Here is a 22,973-nt window from a genome sequence, read left to right as displayed (position 1 = left end):
CAGTATAATTCGTGATGGATTTTTCCTCTTCCATTTACTAACTTTCTTAAATATTTGGTCTTGATCATCTCAATGGCCCACTAATCAGTGTCTTTTTTAGGCCCACTAATCGGTGTTTTTTCTCACTTAGGCACATTATGCCATTTTAAACAATCCTAGTAGACAGGCTCTCCCCATCAACTCTGCGTTCCGGCGATGTTTGCAACTTCTTGCTGCAGGTTTATTCTTACCTGGATCTGCAGGTGAGTCAATGGATGAATTCAGTATATATATTGAACTACATTAGGAAGTGTTATTGCTGCAAATAGAAATTTTTATGGGATTCTGATAATTTAGGCAAAGTGTGCTTTTTAATTTTAATATCATGGAAGTTGAAGCAAAGCTGAAACAATTAGATTTCATTATAGATGATTATTTGCAGTAAACATCAGCTTAAGGACTGCTTAATTATGAGAGCATAAACTGATTATGTGACTAAGATTATTGTTACTCTTCTTGCAAGGTAGTGTAGTTGCTTTGTAGTTGCTGGGAGATGATGTCATGGATGCTGTGTATTCTTACTGTAGACAGGCCTACTTCTTATGAAAGGCATGGAAGATTTAGTTTACTGTCAACAGTGACACTTAGGTCTCTTAATGTCTTGCTCGATAAGTCATAGATAATAGTGTGTTGTATATATGAATATTGATTCTGCAAGCATTTATTTTTTTACTGTCATCTTGTGAGTGACCAAATTTATCATTATTTTATGGTATGATGTATAATTGTCGTTAAACATTTATGTTTGGAAGGTTGCATGAACCATGGGTAATAGCAGCAGTGTGGGATGCTGGAGTCATACATTATTTTCTCTGCTTTACATACAGCCTTCACTTCACTTGACAGAGACTTACATGCATATGCTTCTTAATTTTTTGCTTTATTCTTGGATGATTTGTCAAATGAGGTTAATTTTTCAATTCACATTAACACCCTTATGCACAAAATCCCATCATTGCACATGAGTAAATCTTTTAGCTTGGGGAAAAGAATACTGCCAGATCAGGATCTTTTTTTCATCTAAGGTTTAATCAGCTGTTGTGGGTACTACATTGCTCATGTGGTAGATAGCATACAAGTATGAAGGAAAAGAAATTTGTCATCTGCTCCATCAACTTTCAGAATACCTACAAATGTACTAACTCATGTTCTCACTTATATATATCTGCTTTCAGAGTACCTACAAGTGTTCTCAATTATGTATCTACTTTCAACTTCATATTTCGTATGGCCATTTTTATTGAATGTCATGCTTAAGAACCTAAACACAAATCATTCCTCTCTATTGAAGCTGATATTACAAAGTGAATACCCCCCACTCTCAGAAGCAGGAATGTTGCTCTTTGTCATATTTAGACATTTCGTATCAACACATCATAGAGGAGACTACAGTTTTGTAGTGTCATTTGCATTCATAGATGTACACCAGTCTTCCTACTCTATTTCCTTGGACCCAGTGTGTTCATACCTCATCCATTAAAATGTTAAACAACCAATGATAGTATTTCACACACATGGATGCGTACATGTACTTCAAGCCACTTGCTTGTACTGTCATGTTCTTTATACTAGCACTTATTCCAGATTAAAAGCTTGTGTCAACAGTCCCCTTTAACACTAGCTAAGATTAACCCTTGTCATGGTTTTCCTAAATACATTGAGACTGTGTAAGTGCAGAACTGTTGTTTAAACACACTTCCTTTCATAATTTGGTCTTGTTCTTCGCTTAGTGTTTGTTTACTAATAACTTCAGCATTCTTACCTTATTCCTTACAATCTTTGCTTACAACACTCCATTTACTTTCGTTTTTTTTTTTTTTTTTTTTTGCTTTGTCGCTGTCTCCCGCGTTTGCGAGGTAGAGCAAGGAAACAGACGAAAGAAATGGCCCAACCCACCCCATACACATGTATATACATACACGTCCACACACGCAAATATACATACCTATACATCTCAATGTTCACATATATATACACACACAGACACATACATATATACCCATGCACACAATTCACACTGTCTGCCTTTATTCATTCCCATCGCCACCTCGCCACACATGGAATACCATCCCCCTCCCCCCCTCATGTGTGCGAGGTAGTGCTAGGAAAAGACAACAAAGGCCCCATTCGTTCACACTCAGTCTCTAGCTGTCGTGCAATAATGCCCGAAACCACAGCTCCCTTTCCACATCCAGGCCCCACACAACTTTCCATGGTTTACCCCAGACGCTTCACATGCCCTGATTCAATCCACTGACAGCACGTCAACCCCGGTATACCACATCAATCCAATTCACTCTATTCCTTGCCCTCCTTTCACCCTCCTGCATGTTCAGGCCCCGATCACTCAAAATCTTTTTCACTCCATCTTTCCACCTCCAATTTGGTCTCCCACTTCTCGTTCCCTCCACCTCCGAGACATATATCCTCTTGGTCAATCTTTCCTCACTCATTCTCTCCATGTGCCCAAACCATTTCAAAACACCCTCTTCTGCTCTCTAAACCACGCTCTTTTTATTTCCACACATCTCTCTTACCCTTACATTACTTACTCGATCAAACCACCTCACAACACACATTGTCCTCAAACATCTCATTTCCAGCACATCCATCCTCCTGTGCACAACTCTATCCATAGCCCACGCCTCGCAACCATACAACATTGTTGGGACCACTATTCCTTCAAGCATACCCATTTTTGCTTTCCGAGATAATGTTCTCGACTTCCACACATTCTTCAAGGCTCCCAGGATTTTCGCCCCCTCCCCCACCCTATGATCCACTTCTGCTTCCATGGTTCCATCCGCTGCCAGATCCACTCCCAGATATCTAAAACACTTTACTTCCTCCAGTTTTTCTCCATTCAAACTTACCTCCCAATTGACTTGACCCTCAACCCTACTGTACCTAATAACCTTGCTCTTATTCACATTTACTCTTAACTTTCTTCTTTCACACACTTTACCAAACTCAGTCACCAGCTTCTGCAGTTTCTCACATGAATCAGCCACCAGCGCTGTATCATCAGCGAACAACAACTGACTCACTTCCCAAGCTCTCTCATCCCCAACAGACTTCATACTTGCCCCTCTTTCCAAAACTCTTGCATTCACCTCCCTAACAACCCCATCCATAAACAAATTAAACAACCATGGAGACATCACACACCCCTGCCACAAACCTACATTCACTGAGAACCAATCACTTTCCTCTCTTCCTACACGTACACATGCCTTACATCCTCGATAAAAACTTTTCACTGCTTCTAACAACTTGCCTCCCACACCATATATTCTTGATACCTTCCACAGAGCATCTCTATCAACTCTGTCATATGCCTTCTCCAGATCCATAAATGCTACATACAAATCCATTTGCTTTTCTAAGTATTTCTCACATACATTCTTCAAAGCAAACACCTGATCCACACATCCTCTACCACTTCTGAAACCACACTGCTCTTCCCCAATCTGATGCTCTGTACATGCCTTCACCCTCTCAATCAATACCCTCCCATATAATTTACCAGGAATACTCAACAAACTTATACCTCTGTAATTTGAGCACTCACTCTTTTCCCCTTTGCCTTTGTACAGTGGCACTATGCACGCATTCCGCCAATCCTCAGGCACCTCACCATGAGTCATACATACATTGAATAACCTTACCAACCAGTCAACAATACAGTCACCCCCTTTTTTAATAGATTTATTCATGTAAATGAATAAACTCGCTTCTCTACTGCTGTATACTCTTTCCAAATCCATTTTATTGCAGGTTTGCTGCCTCTCTCTCTTTTTTACTTCTCACTACATCTGCATCCTTAGTTTTCCATTTTTAGGTGCAACTCAATTATTTTTTATGTTTTGCAGTGTCTTCCTCTCCCCCGCACATCTTAAACTTTTCTGACTGTTGTATCAATAATATTTATGTATACCACCATCTTTAATTATCTCTGAACTTGCTCTTTGTCACAAGGAGTCTTGTAGACTTCATTCTGTACGTTGTACTTTAATTCACATTTCTCTGTTATACCTATTTATTTCATTCCAGAATATGTTATCAGTTTTCCCTGCATTTTCAGCTATTAATATCTTATGCCATCGTATTTATCCCTGGGGATAGGGGATTAAGAATACTTCCCACGTATTCCATGCGTGTCGTAGAAGGCGACTAAAAGGGGAGGGAGCGGGGGGCTGGAAATCCTCCCCTCTCTTTTTTTTTAAATTTTCCAAAAGAAGGAACAGAGGGGGCCAGGTGAGGATATTCCAAAAAAGGCCCAGTCCTCTGTTCCTAACGCTACCTCGCTAACGCGGGAAATGGCGAATAGTTTAAAAGAAAGAAAGTTCTTTTATCATATGCACCACATCCAATTTTTCCCTTTAACATTGATACTCGTGTTGAAAACATTTGCAACACACTACTTGCTGATGAATGTAGTTCACCTAATCTTTCATAATTGTTTATTCTGGGACCACACCTCATCACTCTTTTCTTACAGTCAATCTCTTCACATTATCCATCAGAATTAGCTCTTCCACTGAACCTTCTTCTTCATCTCTTTTATGTTCTCTTTAAGTGTCAAAGATTAGGTGAGGCTATTCTTGCTTTTGGTGGCTTGAAAAAGTAAAACTGGACAGTCATCTGATGAGAGAGTGTAACCAAAAAACTATACTCTCACAAAAATATTTTCACTCACTGAACAGTTTGTCCAAAGACTGATTGCGGTAGTAATGCATGTGCTTAGTATATTAGTGTAAAGCTTAATTGAGCTGCTAATTCAACTTGCTTTTAGATCATATTAAAACACTGAATTTCTAAAACCTATAGTAGTATTTACCTGGCTTTCAAAGGGCATCGGAGTCCACTTGGAGGATATATGATCACTTAGACAATATGGATTGTCTTTTAAGTGAAAAAGAGTAAACACACCATTTACAGTCTCCCCCACTCTTTTAATTGGAGCTTAGTCATGGTGATTGCTATCTATCTATATATATCTCTGATGCCTGGTCCCTTCTGGAACTTCCTGAAGGAGGTGGCATGGGGGTCTCAGTTCGCTGAAATCAGCTATGTGCACTTTGTATAATGTTAGTTCTACCTAAAGTTATTTTAAGTTTTTACTTTTAGAATTACATTCTAGGCAACCGTGTGAGGAGTGATTTAGGTTCTTTGAAAGGAAAATACAGTTTCATCCTTCAATTTATTTTTCTTTATTGCTATTTTGTTCTCAAAATGTACTTAGGTCTGTGAGGAAGCAGTAACAGATGGAGGTTCATACTTGTTCACCGTTTCCTGCATTAGCGAGGTATGTATGTGAGCAAATTAGGCCACTTCTGCATTTGTTCCTCTTCTACCTCACTAACAGGAGAAATAGTGACCATGTATGAAAAGAAAGATGATGCTTGTAACAAAAGGGTAAGATTTTATAAGAAAATGTTAAAATTATTCTAACCTTTAAGATATCACCCTAATAAGTTTCCACACCAATAATTGGTAAATTAAGTCTTCTAGGGATGTATGTGGGGCTTGGATGTGGATATGGAGCTGTGGTTTCAGTGCATTACACATGACAGCTAGAGACTGAGTGTGAATGAATGTGGCCTTTTTTGTCTGTTTTCCTGGGGCTACCTTGCTGAAGCAGGGGGTAGCGATTCTGTTTCCTGTGGGTCGGGTTGGTGACAGGAATGGACAGGGGTGAGCAAGTTTGAATGTGTACATGTTTGTATATGCATATGTCTGTGTATGTGTATGTATATGTATGTATTTGTGTATATGTTGATATGTATATGGGCATTTATGTAAATGTGTATATGAGTGGATGGGCCATTCTTCGTCTGTTACCTGGTGCTACCTCGCTGATGCGGGAAATGGCAATCAGGCATGATAATAGTAATTACATATGTGTGTGGTGTATGGATGTATGTATATTAAGAAATAGCCCTTTTTTTTCTTTTTGAATATGGAGGGTTTTTTTCTTTTTGAATATGGAGGGGGGTGTGTATCCATAACTAGAAACAAGTATTGCCCTCTAATACCATACAAGGTATAATAGGGTTTTTAAATTGAAGAACCATTAAAGAAACCTTGCTGAGACCAGAGAGTGAGTTCGTGACAAGCTTGCAATCCAAATTAGTCTCAAGTTTTATGTGCAAGGGTTCAAAAATAAACTTTGTCGTCATGTAGTGTACGTAGAATTATTTTCAGCTCTTCATTTGCCTTTGAAAAGTTGAAGCCTTAACTCACCCACGAAGTATTATGGGTCATCGCAGGAAATTCAGAAGACTCTTTTCTCTTAGACAGGAAAGAAAGGAAACTAAATATTAGTTATGGCCAGTCCTCAGGCAACAGTTCTCTTAATTGATGATAGTCAGTTGACAGAATCTTCTCAAGAGACAGTAAGAACGTGAAAAGTGGTATTTTGGATGTCACTCTTTGTGATTTGTTGGAAAATAAGTGTAAGATTTAATTGATATGTGTAATGTCCGTTTTCATTTGTTTTTTGCATTTTAGAAGTTGGTTTGTGGAAGTTAAGTACCATTGTGGTTATATTGTCATAGAAAAGTTGTTGAATATCTGTCCTATTTGGTGGTGTTTTTGCTACAGTGCAGATGTTATTCAGTCTCCAGGAGAATGAAAATTATGGTAGTAAGTTTTTCTGATAAAATGATTCCAAGATAGAAATGTATTTTTTTTTCATGATGTCACTTTAGATGATCAATAGCTGTCATTTGGGAAATGGTAAGAAGAGACAATAGTATTGGATATATGAGGGAATCTAAGTACCCAGTCCAGATAACTTGAAATTCTTTAGGAGAATAAAGGACTTAAACGGTAAAGGACTTAAGTAGAAATTACTCTTTTCCTTTTTATATCCATTTATTTCTCCCACCCAAGTGAGATAACATGCAGAAAGACACTGGCCTCGTTTGCGTACATCCACTCCCTAACTGTCGTAGTGTACTGAAACCCACTATCCACGGACAGTCCGAACAGATCCTGACTGTTTCATGTGCCCAGGCTCAGCCCACTGAATGCACAGTACCATGCCATCCTTTATCTTTACCTTCCTGCTCCAGGAACCCCATCTGTGGAGCTCCCACAGCGCTAAGGAAGCCAGCCACATCGGCCACAGGTCAAGGAGTGTGATGATGTTTGTATGCCTGTGTGAGGTGAGTGTAGGATGATTTAGGAGCAAGTGGTCCTTGTCATCTATATAGAAGTTGCATCTTGGGTATTAGGTGATCTCATAATTGCTGAATCAGTGTTTGTAATGTTGTAGAGAAGGCTGGTGTCCAAAGCACAGACTAGAAAGTGTAACTTGTATATGTTTGGGGAGTGGTTTCAGAAGAAAGTGTAACTTGTATATGTTTGGGGAGTGTGGTTTCAGATAGGTGTATGTCTGGTGGGTTGCTGTTTTAAGACTGTTTGGGAGGGGGGTTTTTAGTCCTTGTTGGGTCATTTCGGTGTTTATATGTTTTGTCTGTATTGTGTTTGCAGTTTGCTCTCCTCTTGACCTCCTGAATGTACAGAGCCTGACACCTAGAAGCTGCCTTCACTAAGTCCTCCTATCTTCATTATTTTGCTCCCTCCACTTTTAACACAGATCCTGTTTGTCTGCGTCTTTTTTCACTCCTCGTGACCAAACCATTTCAGCACGCCATGGTTAGCCTTCTCGGTCAGACTGCTTTTACTACCGTACTCACTCGTAAACCAGTAATCCTTATATGATCAACATGCTGCATATCACTTAGAGTTCTCAGCTATTTTATTTGCTTCTTCCCGACTTCCTTCCTTTCATTTGCAGTCATGGCCCATGACTCATCTCTGACAAACAGTTAGGATCTGCCTTTATACATACCCATCTATGACTAAGCAGGTACTGACTTTTCCTTCCACATATTTTTAGTGTAGTCAGAACACTTGATCATGAAATAAAGTTTTAAGATAGCAAGAGTAGGGACACGTCTTGGTGAAATCAGTCAGAAATGCAAGCTGCGATTTCATTAGTCAGTATATGATGGAGGTGAAATAGAAGATTTGAGGGAGAGTTTGAGAGCCATACTTGCAGAAACTGGGAAATGATAGTTATATAAATTAAGGCTCCTGATTAAATGCATAAGAAATAGTTTGAAAAAATTAATTGGTGTATAAGCTTGCCAGATATTAGGGAAAAATTATATAGTAGTTTGATAGTAAAACTGAAGTAACAAATGGTGACTTAGTGTTGAAAGGGGAAGTATATGAATATATTGGACACCATTTTGTGTTGAAAATGTTATTTATGTGTGTATTACACAGATGGAAGAGAAGAAAAGCATTTATTGATTAAGAAGAGCTGTACATTAGGGTTGATAGAGAGGAATTGTTTACCATGAAATTGTTTACTGTTTCTTGGATATGGTTTAGAAAGCTGCTAGAAGTAGAGAGGTTTCTTTTGATGAGAAATTTTTTAGAGTAACAGCATAAAGAGTGACTGGTTTAACACAAAGTTGGAAATTTTTAACAAATTGAAATATTCCCAATTGCCGTTGAAATGTACATTGATAGTATGATGAAAAAGGGTAGTTGTCACTTTTGTTGATACACAATTGAAGTGCCATATAAATGCAAATAAATTGTGTAGTTGTGATTAGGAACTGTGGTTGTATGGTAAGAAAATGTCAGGACTTCAAAGGTCTAAAGACATGGATTGTAGTTTCAGCAGAAATGGAAAAACTGATGTGAGGAAACGCATTGAGTTTTGAAAAATATGCACATTACATGAGAAGTATTGAAAGGAGAATACTTTGGGTCATTAGGTGTGATGAATTTTGCTTTAAGGAACGTGAAATATGGGTTTTTGGTGTAGTGTCTGTTGAAGAGGATATTGATTTTCTAAAAACTTGAGTTTAAGGAGTGAATGGAATGAAAAGTAAGGAAGCTAGAAGGGTGTACAGTAGGGTGTACAGAACTCCAACCATACGGAGTGACACGTTAGACACACCTCTTTCATTTACTCTCCACATCCCAAACATTGTCACAAGGGCTATAAACAAATCAAATGCCTTCAGATCACCTTTTGTCAAAAGTTTTGGACACGGAAAAGAATCCCTTAGTATATACTCCTCAAACAGTTCATGTGCTCCACGGTAAACTTTGCTTCACCTACCTAGCCATCCACCTTCAGAAAAGCAAATAAAACTGCAAATTACACAAAATATTATCTTTTTTTTATATTTTATTATACTTTGTTGGTGTCTCCTGCGTTAGCGAGGTAGCGCAAGGAAAGAGACAAAAGAATGGCCGAACCCACCCACATACACATGCATATACATACATGTCCACACACGCACTTATACATACCTATACATCTCAACGTATACTTATATATATACATACACAGACATATACATATAAACACATGTACATAATTCATACTGTCTGCCCTTATTCATTCCCGTCGCCACCCCGCCACACATGAAATGACAACCCCCTCCCCCCCGCATGTGCGCGAGGTAGCACTAGGAAAAAACAACAAAGGCCACATTCGTTCACACTCAGTTTCTAGCTGTCATGTATAATGCACCGAAACCACAGCTCCCTTTCCACATCCTGGCCCCACAAAACGTTCCATGGCTTACCCCAGATGCTTCACATGCCCTGGTTCAATCCATTGACAGCATGTCAACCCCAGTATACCACATTGTTCCAATTCACTCTATTCCTTTCACCCTCCTGCATGTTCTGGCCCTGATCACTCAAAATCTTTTTCACTCCATCTTTCCACCTCCAATTTGGTCTCCCATTTCTTTTCGTTCCCTCCACCTCCGACACATATATCCTCTTTGTCAATCTTTCCTTACTCATTCTCTCCATGTGACCAAACCATTTCAAAACACCCTCTTCTGCTCTCTCAACCACATTCTTTTTATTACCACACATCTCTCTTACCTTTTCATTACTTACTCGATCAAACCACCTCACACCACATATTGTCCTCAAACATCTCATTTCCAACACATCCACCCTCCTCCGCACAACTCTATCTATAGCCTATGCCTCGCAACCATATAACATTGTCGGATACCCATTTTTGCTTTCCGAGATAACTTTCTTGCCTTCCACACATTTTTCAACGCTCCTAGAACTTTCGCCCCTCCCCCACCTTATGGCTCACTTCTACTTCCATGGTTCCATCTGCTGCCAAATCCACTCCCAGATATCTAAAACACTTCGCTTCCTCCAGTTTTTATCCATTCAAACTTACCTCCCAATTGACTTGTCCCTCAACCCTACTGTACTCAATAACCTTGCTCTTATTCACAATTACTCTCAGCTTTCTTCTTTTACACACTTTACCAAACTCAGTCACCAGCTTCTGCAGTTTCTCACCCGAATCAGCCACCAGTGCTGTATCATCAGTGAACAACAACTGACTCACTTCCCAAGCTCTCTTATCCACAACAGACTGCATACTTGCCCCTCTCTCCAAAACTCTTGCTTTCACCTCCCTCATAACCCCATCCATAAACAAATTAAACAACCATGGAGACATCACGCACCCCTGCCGCAAACCGACATTCACTGAGAACCAATCACTCTCCTCTCTTCCTACACGTACACATGCCTTACATCCTCGATAAAAACTTTTCACTGCTTCTAACAACGTGCCTCCCACACCATATATTCTCAGAATGATCACTGGTTGCCTAGCAAACATAAACATTCAGTAAAATACTTCCTATGTGGTCTCCCTTGTTATTTTTAATACTCAGGTTTCTGCAGCAGTACCATACCCATCCATTGAGGAGGGAAAGATCTGGAGTCTTGGTTGCTGAATGGTGAGGTGGGGATGAGTTTTGTTTCTTCATTACTGTATAACCAACCGTCAACCCCAATGAAGAAACAAAACTCATCCCCACCTCACCATTCAGCAACCAAGACTCCAGATCTTTCCCTCCTCAACAAACTTAAAATTGACAAAACAGATACAGTCCACACAGTAATGACTCTGCAAGAGGTGAAAATCACCCTCCCAATCCATTCATAAACTCCGGTACACCAGACATACACCCATCTGAAACAGACTCGTTACAGTTTCAGTCTTCTATCTGGATATCACCAATTTCTTCAACAATTTTAAAATATCCTAAGATGCTTCATGCCCAAGGTGCAACTTCCATACTGGAAATACTAAACAATGCCACGCTTGCTGACCTGTGGTCCTGCATATGGGGGAGGAAATGTGGGAGACTTCTTTGCTTTGATGTGATTGATAGATGAGGCAGATTGAATTAGAGTATATAGAGGAAATACAATGCATGAATTAACAATTAATAGGAAGATTTAGCTTTTCATGTGTGCCATGGTAGTGAGCATTGGAATAATGAACTAGTACAAGGAACTATCAATAAAATTTTGGAAAATATAAACAGACTGAAGACGAGATATATCACAAGAATCCCTGTTATGTAGGAAGCTCTGCTGGATGTAGTTTCATTTACTGAAAAATCTCCTTAGATTGCTTTCAGTTTCTGTCACACCATGCTTTATAGGAGGCATTGCCGGCATGTACTTTTACAAATGTGTAAACATCAGTTATATACAGATAGGTAACGTAGTGATTTAAGTCGCTGATACAGAATGATGAAAAGGGGCCAGTTCTTCATAAACTCATTCTGTGATCCAACTGCGGGCTTCAGTCATGGGGAAGTCCTCATTGAGGACAGGCCTTTGTGACAGATTACATATGAAAAGTTCTTACTATAAGGAGTGGTTGTACATCAGCACTTTAAAGATGTGCCACCTGTTTCACATTGCTTTTATTCTCTGCTACCCTGTACATTGCATTATTGTCAGTCATGGGTTCATTCAGAATCATTTTTACCATTGTTTAGTCGTCTCCTAGTGGGTTCACTGCTAGCGTGTAATTTATTTTTTGTTTGTTAAAATATTAAGGGTATTTTTTTACTGTTTTTGTGTGGTGCCATTTTGATGTACATATTGTAAAGCATTTAGTCTGGTGTATTTTCTTCAATTTGTTGCTGTGCATGTGTTATCGTACATTTCTCTCCATTTTAGTCTGTATTAGCTATTTTTCCATCCTTTCATGATTGTCTCGTGATTTATTCTTAGTTTTGTTGATACAATGTTTCTGAATTCTCCCCAGCTTGTTAATTCCAACTCAACTTTTGTTGTGACCTTACAACACACCGGCATTCAGATTTACGTCATATGCTTTGTATACTTAATTTTTTTTTTTTTTTTGCTTTGTCGCTGTCTCCCGCGTTTGCGAGGTAGCGCAAGGCAACAGACGAAAGAAATGGCCCAACCCACCCCCATACACATGTATATACATACGCCCACACACGCAAATATACATACCTACACAGCTTTCCATGGTTTACCCCAGACGCTTCACATGCCTTGATTCAATCCACTGACAGCACATCAACCCCGGTATACCACATCGCTCCAATTCACTCTATTCCTTGCCCTCCTTTCACCCTCCTGCATGTTCAGGCCCCGATCACACAAAATCTTTTTCACTCCATCTTTCCACCTCCAATTTGGTCTTCCTCTTCTCCTCGTTCCCTCCACCTCCGACACATATATCCTCTTGGTCAATCTTTCCTCACTCATTCTCTCCATGTGCCCAAACCATTTCAAAACACCCTCTTCTGCTCTCTCAACCACGCTCTTTTTATTTCCACACATCTCTCTTACCCTTACGTTACTTACTCGATCAAACCACCTCACACCACACATTGTCCTCAAACATCTCATTTCCAGCACATCCATCCTCCTGCGCACAACTCTATCCATAGCCCACGCCTCGCAACCATACAACATTGTTGGAACCACTATTCCTTCAAACATACCCATTTTTGCTTTCCGAGATAATGTTCTCGACTTCCACACATTCTTCAAGGCCCCCAGAATTTTCGCCCCCTCCCCCCCCTATGATCCACTTCCGCTTCCATCGTTCCATCCACTGCCAGATCCACTCCCAGATATCTAAAACACTTCACTTCCTCCAGTTTTTCTCCATTCAAACTCACCTCCCAATTGACTTGACCCTCAACCCTACTGTACCTAATAACCTTGCTCTTATTCATTATTCACATTTACTCTTAACTTTCTTCTTTCACACACTTTACCAAACTCAGTCACCAGCTTCTGCAGTTTCTCACATGAATCAGCCACCAGCGCTGTATCATCAGCGAACAACAACTGACTCACTTCCCAAGCTCTCTCATCCCCAACAGACTTCATACTTGCCCCTCTTTCCAAAACTCTTGCATTCACCTCCCTAACAACCCCATCCATAAACAAATTAAACAACCATGGAGACATCACACACCCCTGCCGCAAACCTACATTCACTGAGAACCAATCACTTTCCTCTCTTCCTACACGTACACATGCCTTACATCCTCGATAAAAACTTTTCACTGCTTCTAACAACTTGCCTCCCACACCATATATTCTTAATACCTTCCACAGAGCATCTCTATCAACTCTATCATATGCCTTCTCCAGATCCATAAATGCTACATACAAATCCATTTGCTTTTCTAAGTATTTCTCACATACATTCTTCAAAGCAAACACCTGATCCACACATCCTCTACCACTTCTGAAACCTGCACTGCTCTTCCCCAATCTGATGCTCTGTACATGCCTTCACCCTCTCAATCAATACCCTCCCATATAATTTACCAGGAATACTCAACAAACTTATACCTCTGTAATTTGAGCACTCACTCTTATCCCCTTTGCCTTTGTACAATGGCACTATGCACGCATTCCGCCAATCCTCAGGCACCTCACCATGAGTCATACATACATTAAATAACCTTACCAACCAGTCAACAATACAGTCACCCCCTTTTTTAATAAATTCCACTGCAATACCATCCAAACCTGCTGCCTTGCCGGCTTTCATCTTCCGCAAAGCTTTTACTACCTCTTCTCTGTTTACCAAATCATTTTCCCTAACCCTCTCACTTTGCACACCACCTCGACCAAAACACCCTATATCTGCCACTCTATCATCAAACACATTCAACAAACCTTCAAAATACTCACTCCATCTCCTTCTCACATCACCACTACTTGTTATCACCTCCCCATGTGCGCCCTTCACTGAAGTTCCCATTTGCTCCCTTGTCTTACGCACTTTATTTATTTCCTTCCAGAACATCTTTTTATTCTCCCTAAAATTTAATGATACTCTCTCACCCCAACTCTCATTTGCCCTTTTTTTCACCTCTTGCACCTTTCTCTTGACCTCCTGTCTCTTTCTTTTATACATCTCCCACTCAATTGCATTTTTTCCCTGCAAAAATCGTCCAAATGCCTCTCTCTTCTCTTTCACTAATACTCTTACTTCTTCATCCCACCACTCACTACCCTTTCTAATCAACCCACCTCCCACTCTTCTCATGCCACAAGCATCTTTTGTGCAATCCATCGCTGATTCCCTGAATACATCCCATTCCTCCCCCACTCCCCTTACTTCCATTGTTCTCACCTTTTTCCAATATTGTACTCAGTCTCTCCTTAATGTTAAAAAAGAAAATAATGAGCATTCTGTCTCTTGCAGAAAAAGTTTACATGATCACACCTTTCAGTACTTCATTCACCTTTATGATTTTATTCTTTCAGTGGGATGTCCAGATTCCATCATTTAAATCACTTCTAGGGTTTTTAACATTTTCTTGATATCAGTTTTTTTCTGTCGTCACTTGTAAGGTGTCACCATTACGTTATTAATCATTCTAGAGCTTGTTCGTTTCTCTGATTTTATCATCATGGTGTCATCAGTTTGTTTCTCTGATTTTATTGTCATGGTATCATCTGCAAAACAGTTTACTGTACATTCTTATGCCTCTCTCGTTTTCTCAAATCATTGTTAGAAACAGTACTGAAGCCAGTAATGCTTGTTGTCAAACATGAAACACCTTCACATGTAGTTCAGTTTCGTGCTACATGAGGGATTTGTTCAACAGAATTCTGATTAAAGAAAATGCTCATCATTCTGAAAAACAATGAGATTCCCTCCCATGTTTCATTTAGGGTGAATCTGTCCGTCATCTGAAGTCATCTTGCTTTGTTTTCAGTGCCTGCCTGGTGTTGGTGCTGTGGAAGCCCACATGTCTCATTTTGACCTGGTTTTTCTTTTTAAGCCAGAGAGTATATTGTTCAGTTACCCTGTTTGTGTCCTAATTATTTTTGGCTTACTGCACATCTACATTTTACGCTGCAACGGCTTATCAGTTGCACTATTCAGCACCTCTTTTGGGTGATGATGATTGTGATGAAGATAGCTGCTGAAGGGTTTTGAAAAAGCCATTCATTAATTGCCATAAGTGATGCATATTTTGATAGCTCCCCATCGAACTTTAGAAAAATATATTTGGAAAATCAAGTGATGCATTTAAGAGGAAAAGGAGTGTGCTATCTGACCTATAGTCTTATTGTAGAAAAAAAAAGTAGAGATCATGTGTTACAAAACTTTTGGAAGCTCATGGTGTTGGGCAAGCGACAGTTGATGGTATGATGGCAAAGAAATACAAAATTTTGAAGATTTATGATGAATAGAATAGTTAGGGTAAGGTTTAAAGATTACTGGTGTAGAGACATTCAATATACGTAAGATTCTGTTATACGGGACACATTTAGTCCCGACCATCTCAGATAAACAGTATACCACTACTATGAATTTTCTGTGTTAAAAGACCATGGTCAGCCTTCCTAGCTTGCCTTTTATGATATATTTTGCTTCTTATTTCCTTTCATGTTCCACTTTAATACTTTATGTAACAGTATTCTATAGTTTACCTTATCAAATGCCTAAGCATTAGAATTTCATATGTGCTTTTGCAGTGTAGTGATTACTGAGTGTATGCATTGTTGCTTGGCACAAATCCATTTTGATTTTAGTTCCGAATTGTAATTGTTAATCAGTTTTAATGTTTTTGAATTACTCATTCAAAGAATTTCAATACATGTAATGTCATACGTAAAGGTCTATAATGTTTCAGTAGTAGCTTAGAGCTTCCTTTGTGTATTGATAACAGTAAACTACTTTGCGAAATATCACCATACACTATCATTTGGGCTGTAACTCAACAGTAATATCATCAGTTTTTCTATCGAATTCTTTGTCTTTTAGGAAAACGTCTGGTATCCCATCTGGCCCTTATGCCAAATTTTGCTAAGATTTCTCTGTTTCTGTTGTAATTTTTTATGTATGTATCTATTTATCTATTTATCCATCTACCTATCTATATATCTGACTCCTGTTCCTTCCTGGAACTCCCTCAAGGGGGTGTCCATGGCAATAGTCTCTCCATAACAAGTGAATTCCACAGCCACTTATTCTAACCCATGTGACAGCATTCTCATTAAGTGGATTAATTACAATGTGTTACATCAACATATACTTGTTTTATGTACTGAATATTGACATAGGTAGTAGTTGGTAGGCAGCCAATGGCTAGGAAGGTATATTACGAGAACTTACCACCTGAGTATCGGGAGAGTTAGTGATGCCTGTGTAGTGAGCCAGCACATCAGTGGTTGTCAAGTTGCACTTTTTTGACCCAGGTAGATGTCTTTTCTTTCTGTCTCACTCTCACCTAGACTACTAGTAGCATTCTGTCCACGCATATGCAGTCCCTCCTTGTATACGTAACACTTGACAGTGCTTAACTCGGCCCATTCTTCATAACTGTAGATTTTCCTATGATGAGCACTATGTGCTATCTCCGCCTTTTGGCAAAATGGTATGAGTGCTAGATAATAGTAGTAGGTAGGAACATTTGGGCTGGAGCATTAGGTATAAGTAGTCTGTAGGAACATTATGTAGGAGCCTCTGCAAAGACTACACTAGAGTTGCCCTCTGCCAGTGGCCATTTAAGGATGAGGCACTAAAGGCAAAGGTGTGGCACTAGTGTTCACTAGTTATGTAGACTCTGTTGCCACGGCCACCATTTGAGGGAGTTCTAGTTGGGAACATGCATCAAGAGATATAGGTAGGCATCCATTGACCAGTCAGATGTTATTGGTGCTACCCTCAGGAAGGCTAGTATGGCTGTGTTGCTAGCCAGCACTTCAGCGTTTGTCATGTTGCACTCCTCTGATCTACATAGCTGTCATCTCTCTCTGCCTCACCTACACATGGACTGCTTGCTTTCCATCCACAAACATACTGCCTCTCCTTGTCCCAAACAACACTTATTCTTCATTACACTAGATTTTCCTGCGGTGAGCACCATGCACTAGCTGGCTTTTGGCAAAACGATGGGAACATTAGATAGAAGTAGTAGGTAGGAATGTTAAGCAAAATCATTTAGGCAGAAACATTCTGTAGAAGTAGAAGGCAAGAACCTTAGGAAGGAGCATTAGGTAGAAGTAATCTGTTGGAACATTATGTTGGAGCCTCTAGAAACACTGCAGTGGAGTTCATCAGTCATGGAGACTCTTGCTGTGGCCACCTGCTTGGAGTTCCCAGAGGGAATGGATATTAGAGACGGATATGACATTAACATTAGTGGCCTTGTTTATTGCTTATTTTACAGAATGAAAAAATGAAAGACTGGTGTATTTCAGGAAAATATATTAAATCCTGCTATATGGTTTGCTTTTATTTGGAAAAGTTATGTTGAGCAGCACTGAAACAAAGGGTGTGAGGTGATTTTAGGATATAAATCAACTTTCTTGAATATAGCACTTTCCTTAATGTTTGCTCTCTATGACTTTTTACTTATGGATTTTAAAAGTGCTCTTTTCAAGAAAGATACTCTTTAATCTTTTTTGACCGACATGAATATATATAACTTTACATCTAATGATAGAGCCTTTGTGTGTGCGTGTGTGTGTCTATCATAATTCCATGACAATAGAAACTATTCTTTATGCATACTGTGGGGATCCCAAGGGTTTGCACTTGGGTATGATTTTTCAGTGTGGTGTGTGTGTGTGTGTGTATTTGTCAGCATCATAGCTCCTGATGATGAGAGAAAACTTCGTATATATTCTAAGGGAGCCCCAATGGTGTACACCTAGGTATGATTTTTTTTTTATTTATATTTGGTGCATGTGGGTTTATCAGCCCCATAGCTGCATAACGATGATAGAAACTTGAAACTTTGTATGCATATTAAAGAAATACCCAGCAGTGTACACCTAGGGTACGATTTTGTAAATTTAGTGTCTGTCAGAGTCATATTTCTTGATGATGACAGTTAGAAACTTAAAACTTTGTATGCCTACTAAGGGAAACTAAGCAGTGCACCAGAGTATGATTTTTTTGTACGCATACTGAGGGAAACTAAGCTGTGCACCAGAGTATGATTTTTTTTCTTTGATTTGGTCTCTGTGTGTTTGTATTTGTAAGCACCTTGGGAGTTATATTCCTTGGGATGAGGGGTAGTTCTGGGAGGGCAGTCCCTGGGATGAGCAGGGTATTCCTTGGGATAGTTCCTGAGATAAGCAGGACTTGCCTTGGGTGGCAGGTCATAGAATATAGTCTGCAAAATGCATGGGAAGGGTCTGGACAAGCTGATCTTAGGATAAGTAGGGTGGGATGAATAGCCCTTATAAGACCTAGATTTTAGGTGTAGGTACTTAAGAATCTGGGAAGGTTTTTAAGATACCACTTTTGGCCTTGAAGACTTTTGTTGAGGCCACCATAGGCTGGCCATTTTAACGCAATGCCAGGGACTCTGCTGGGGTCAAATTTGCAAACCATAGTCAAATTATAGTTACTTTTTTTTCATGGAAATGTTTTTATAGTAAGAAGTGAAGGTACCAACCCAATCATAGACATTTTATCTGCAGGAATAAGTGACCCATGTGAGGGTGGTAACATTCGTGTACACACAGCAATGACCCTAGAACAGCAGGACCTGGTGTGTTTAACAGCGCAGACCCTCCTTCGGGTCCTGTCCCATGGAGGTTACAAGCAGATCCTAGGACTTGAGGGCAATTCAAGTAAGTTTGTTTTGTCTGGAAATTTGACTGATAAGCAGTAGTGTTATGCCATACTTGTCTCTGCATATCTTTTTCATATATATATATATATATATATATATATATATATATATATATATATATATATATAATTTTGGGTATATAGGAATTATTGAAATACTTTAATTCTCAACTCACCCAACATACTTACCAAACTCGTATTCAGTCTGATTCAAACGTTGTAACGCAGTTATTTTTGGAAGGTTGTATACATTTTTATAGGAAATTAGGGATTTTTACACCACACAGTGGCAGTATCGTAACCAATGAGGTTTGGAGGTGCTTCCACTGCATCACTGAGTGCAATGAATGGGAAAAGCCAGCATTCAGTGTCTCAAGAGGATACTCTAGTTTTCTAGAGTGGGAGATTAGTATTCAGCGTACCAAAACATCTCTGCTGAAAGTTTCAAGAAAATCCATTTTATGAAAAAAATCAAGAAAAATCCAAGGCTAGCCTTACCAAATATTTTACTCAGATATTAAACTTGCATCAGCCTTCACTCCTGCCTGCAGTAGCATGCTTGCCGACATGTTTCATGAGCTCCTCTTCGCCAACGGATCTACCTTGGCCACCAGTGATGCTACTACGTTTGTGAATCAAAAACCATTGCAACACAAACCTCGTCAGGTGGTAGTGTCCCGCAGTGTATCGAGACAGACTTCCCCAGAACTTTTTTAAAGGGGAAGTAAATGTTTATAGTTGTGTTACTGGAGTGATAGTTTTCATACATGGTGCTTTGACAAGAAAATAGTGAAATTGGAAAAAATGTAGCTTAGACATTGAAGCTTATTGATACAGTGGTTAAATTGATGAAAACTACTATTGACTTTTGTGTAAATAAATTAAACATTTCCTTTTTCCATAGCCAGAGGTTAAACCATTATGTGACATTCATTTTTTCTTTTCATTTCAAGCTAGAAGTTTCAGTTTTCTAAATTGTTTCTTACATTTTTCATATGTATATATATGTATGTGTGTGTGTGTGTATATGTGCTTGTGTGTGTGTATGTGTATATATATATATGTATATTATCCCTGGGGATAGGGGTGAAAGAATACTTCCCACGCATTCCTTGCGTGTCGTAGAAAGCGACTAGAGGGGACGGGAGCGGGGGGCCAGAAATCCTCCCCTCGTATTTTTTTTTTTTAACTTTCTAAAATGGGAAACAGAAGAAGGAGTCACACGGGGAGTGCTCATACTCCTCGAAGGCTCAGATTGGGGTGCCTAAATATGTGTGGATGTAACCAAGATGTGAAAAAAGGAGAGATAGGTAGTATGTTTGAGGAAAGGAACCTGGATGTTTTGGCTCTGAGTGAAATGAAGCTCAAGGGTGAAGGGGAAGAGTGGTTTGGGAATGTCTTGGGAGTAAAGTCAGGGGTTAGTGAGAGGACAAGAGCAAGGGAAGGAGTAGCAGTACTCCTGAAACAGGAGTTGTGGGAGTACGTGATAGAATGTAAGAAAGTAAATTCTCGATTAATATGGGTAAAACTGAAAGTTGATGGAGAGAGATGGGTGATTATTGGTGCATATGCACCTGGGCATGAGAAGAAAGATCATGAGAGGCAAGTGTTTTGGGAGCAGCTGAATGAGTGTGTTAGTGGTTTTGATGCACAAGACCGGGTTATAGTGATGGGTGATTTGAATGCAAAGGTGAGTAATGTGGCAGTTGAGGGAATAATTGGTATACATGGGGTGTTCAGTGTTGTAAATGGAAATGGTGAAGAGCTTGTAGATTTATGTGCTGAAAAAGGACTGATGATTGGGAATACCTGGTTTAAAAAGCGAGATATACATAAGTATACTTATGTAAGTAGGAGAGATGGCCAGAGAGCGTTATTGGCTTACGTGTTGACAGGCGCACGAAAGAGAGACTTTTGGATGTTAATGTGCTGAGAGGTGCAACTGGAGGGATGTCTGATCATTATCTTGTGGAGGCTAAGGTGAAGATTTGTATGGGTTTTCAGAAAAAAAGAGTGAATGTTGGGGTGAAGAGGGTGGTGAGAGTAAGTGAGCTTGGGAAGGAGACGTGTGTGAGGGAGTACCAGGAGAGACTGAGTACAGAATGGAAAAAGGTGAGAACAATGGAAGTAAGGGGAGTGGGGGAGGAATGGGATGTATTTAGGGAATCAGTGATGGATTGCGCAAAAGATGCTTGTGGCATGAGAAGAGTGGGAGGTGGGTTGATTAGAAAGGGTAGTGAGTGGTGGGATGAAGAAGTAAGAGTATTAGTGAAAGAGAAGAGAGAGGCATTTGGACGATTTTTGCAGGGAAAAAATGCAGTTGAGTGGGAGACGTATAAAAGAAAGAGACAGGAGGTCAAGAGAAAGGTGCGAGAGGTGAAAAAAAGGGCAAATGAGAGTTGGGGTTAGAGAGTATCATTAAATTTTAGGGAGAATAAAAAGATGTTCTGGAAGGATGTAAATAAAGTGCGTAAGACAAGGGAGCAAATGGGAACTTCAGTGAAGGGCGCAAATGGGGAGGTGATAACAAGTAGTGGTGATGTGAGAAGGAGATGGAGTGAGTATTTTGAAGGTTTGTTGAATGTGTTTGATGATAGAGTGGCAGATATAGGGTGTTTTGGTCGAGGTGGTGTGCAAAGTGAGAGGGTTAGGGAAAATGATTTGGTAAACAGAGAAGAGGTAGTAAAAGCTTTGCGGAAGATGAAAGCCGGCAAGGCAGCAGGTTTGGATGGTATTGCAGTGGAATTTATTAAAAAAGGGGGTGACTGTATTGTTGACTGGTTGGTAAGGTTATTTAATGTATGTATGACTCACGGTGAGGTGCCTGAGGATTGGCGGAATGCGTGCATAGTGCCATTGTACAAAGGCAAAGGGGATAAGAGTGAGTGCTCAAATTACAGAGGTATAAGTTTGTTGAGTATTCCTGGTAAATTATATGGGAGGGTATTGATTGAGAGGGTGAAGGCATGTACAGAGCATCAGATTGGGGAAGAGCAGTGTGGTTTCAGAAGTGGTAGAGGATGTGTGGATCAGGTGTTTGCTTTGAAGAATGTATGTGAGAAATACTTAGAACAGCAAATGGATTTGTATGTAGCATTTATGGATCTGGAGAAGGCATATGATAGAGTTGATAGAGATGCTCTGTGGAAGGTATTAAGAATATATGGTGTGGGAGGCAAGTTGTTAGAAGCAGTGAAAAGTTTTTATCGAGGATGTAAGGCATGTGTACGTGTAGGAAGAGAGGAAAGTGATTGGTTCTCAGTGAATGTAGGTTTGCGGCAGGGGTGTGTGATGTCTCCATGGTTGTTTAATTTGTTTATGGATGGGGTTGTTAGGGAGGTGAATGCAAGAGTTTTGGAAAGAGGGGCAAGTATGAAGTCTGTTGGGGATGAGAGAGCTTGGGAAGTGAGTCAGTTGTTGTTCGCTGATGATACAGCGCTGGTGGCTGATTCATGTGAGAAACTGCAGAAGCTGGTGACTGAGTTTGGTAAAGTGTGTGAAAGAAGAAAGTTAAGAGTAAATGTGAATAAGAGCAAGGTTATTAGGTACAGTAGGGTTGAGGGTCAAGTCAATTGGGAGGTGAGTTTGAATGGAGAAAAACTGGAGGAAATGAAGTGTTTTAGATATCTGGGAATGGATCTGGCAGCGGATGGAACCATGGAAGCGGAAGTGGATCATAGGGTGGGGGAGGGGGCGAAAATTCTGGGAGCCTTGAAGAATGTGTGGAAGTCGAGAACATTATCTCGGAAAGCAAAAATGGGTATGTTTGAAGGAATAGTGGTTCCAACAATGTTGTATGGTTGCGAGGCGTGGGCTATGGATGGAGTTGTGCGCAGGAGGATGGATGTGCTGGAAATGAGATGTTTGAGGACACTGTGTGGTGTGAGGTGGTTTGATCGAGTAAGTAACGTAAGGGTAAGAGAGATGTGTGGAAATAAAAAGAGCGTGG

At 39.9% G+C, this 22,973-nt stretch overlaps 1 protein-coding gene across 11 annotated transcripts in view; it reads left to right on the top strand.

Annotated features, from left to right (window-relative positions):
* Positions 1 to 22,973, top strand: part of LOC139761093 (interleukin enhancer-binding factor 2 homolog) — a 41,552-nt gene that overhangs the window by 14,672 nt on the left and 3,907 nt on the right. For 7 of the 11 annotated variants that reach the window (XM_071684961.1, XM_071684956.1, XM_071684959.1 and 4 more), the window contains 2 exons: positions 131 to 242; positions 18,856 to 19,023. In XM_071684961.1, the coding sequence (XP_071541062.1) occupies positions 131 to 242; positions 18,856 to 19,023 (280 nt within the window). The remainder of the gene's footprint in view (positions 1 to 130; positions 243 to 18,855; positions 19,024 to 22,973) is intronic. The other 4 variants (XM_071684965.1, XM_071684962.1, XM_071684966.1 and 1 more) reach the window with 1 other exon arrangement.

This window comes from Panulirus ornatus, chromosome 39 (assembly GCF_036320965.1).
Source record: "Panulirus ornatus isolate Po-2019 chromosome 39, ASM3632096v1, whole genome shotgun sequence".
NCBI classification, from domain to species: Eukaryota; Metazoa; Arthropoda; class Malacostraca; order Decapoda; family Palinuridae; genus Panulirus; species Panulirus ornatus.
The sequence above is the reverse complement of the archived record's forward strand: the minus strand, read 5'-3'. Positions and strand labels throughout refer to the sequence as shown.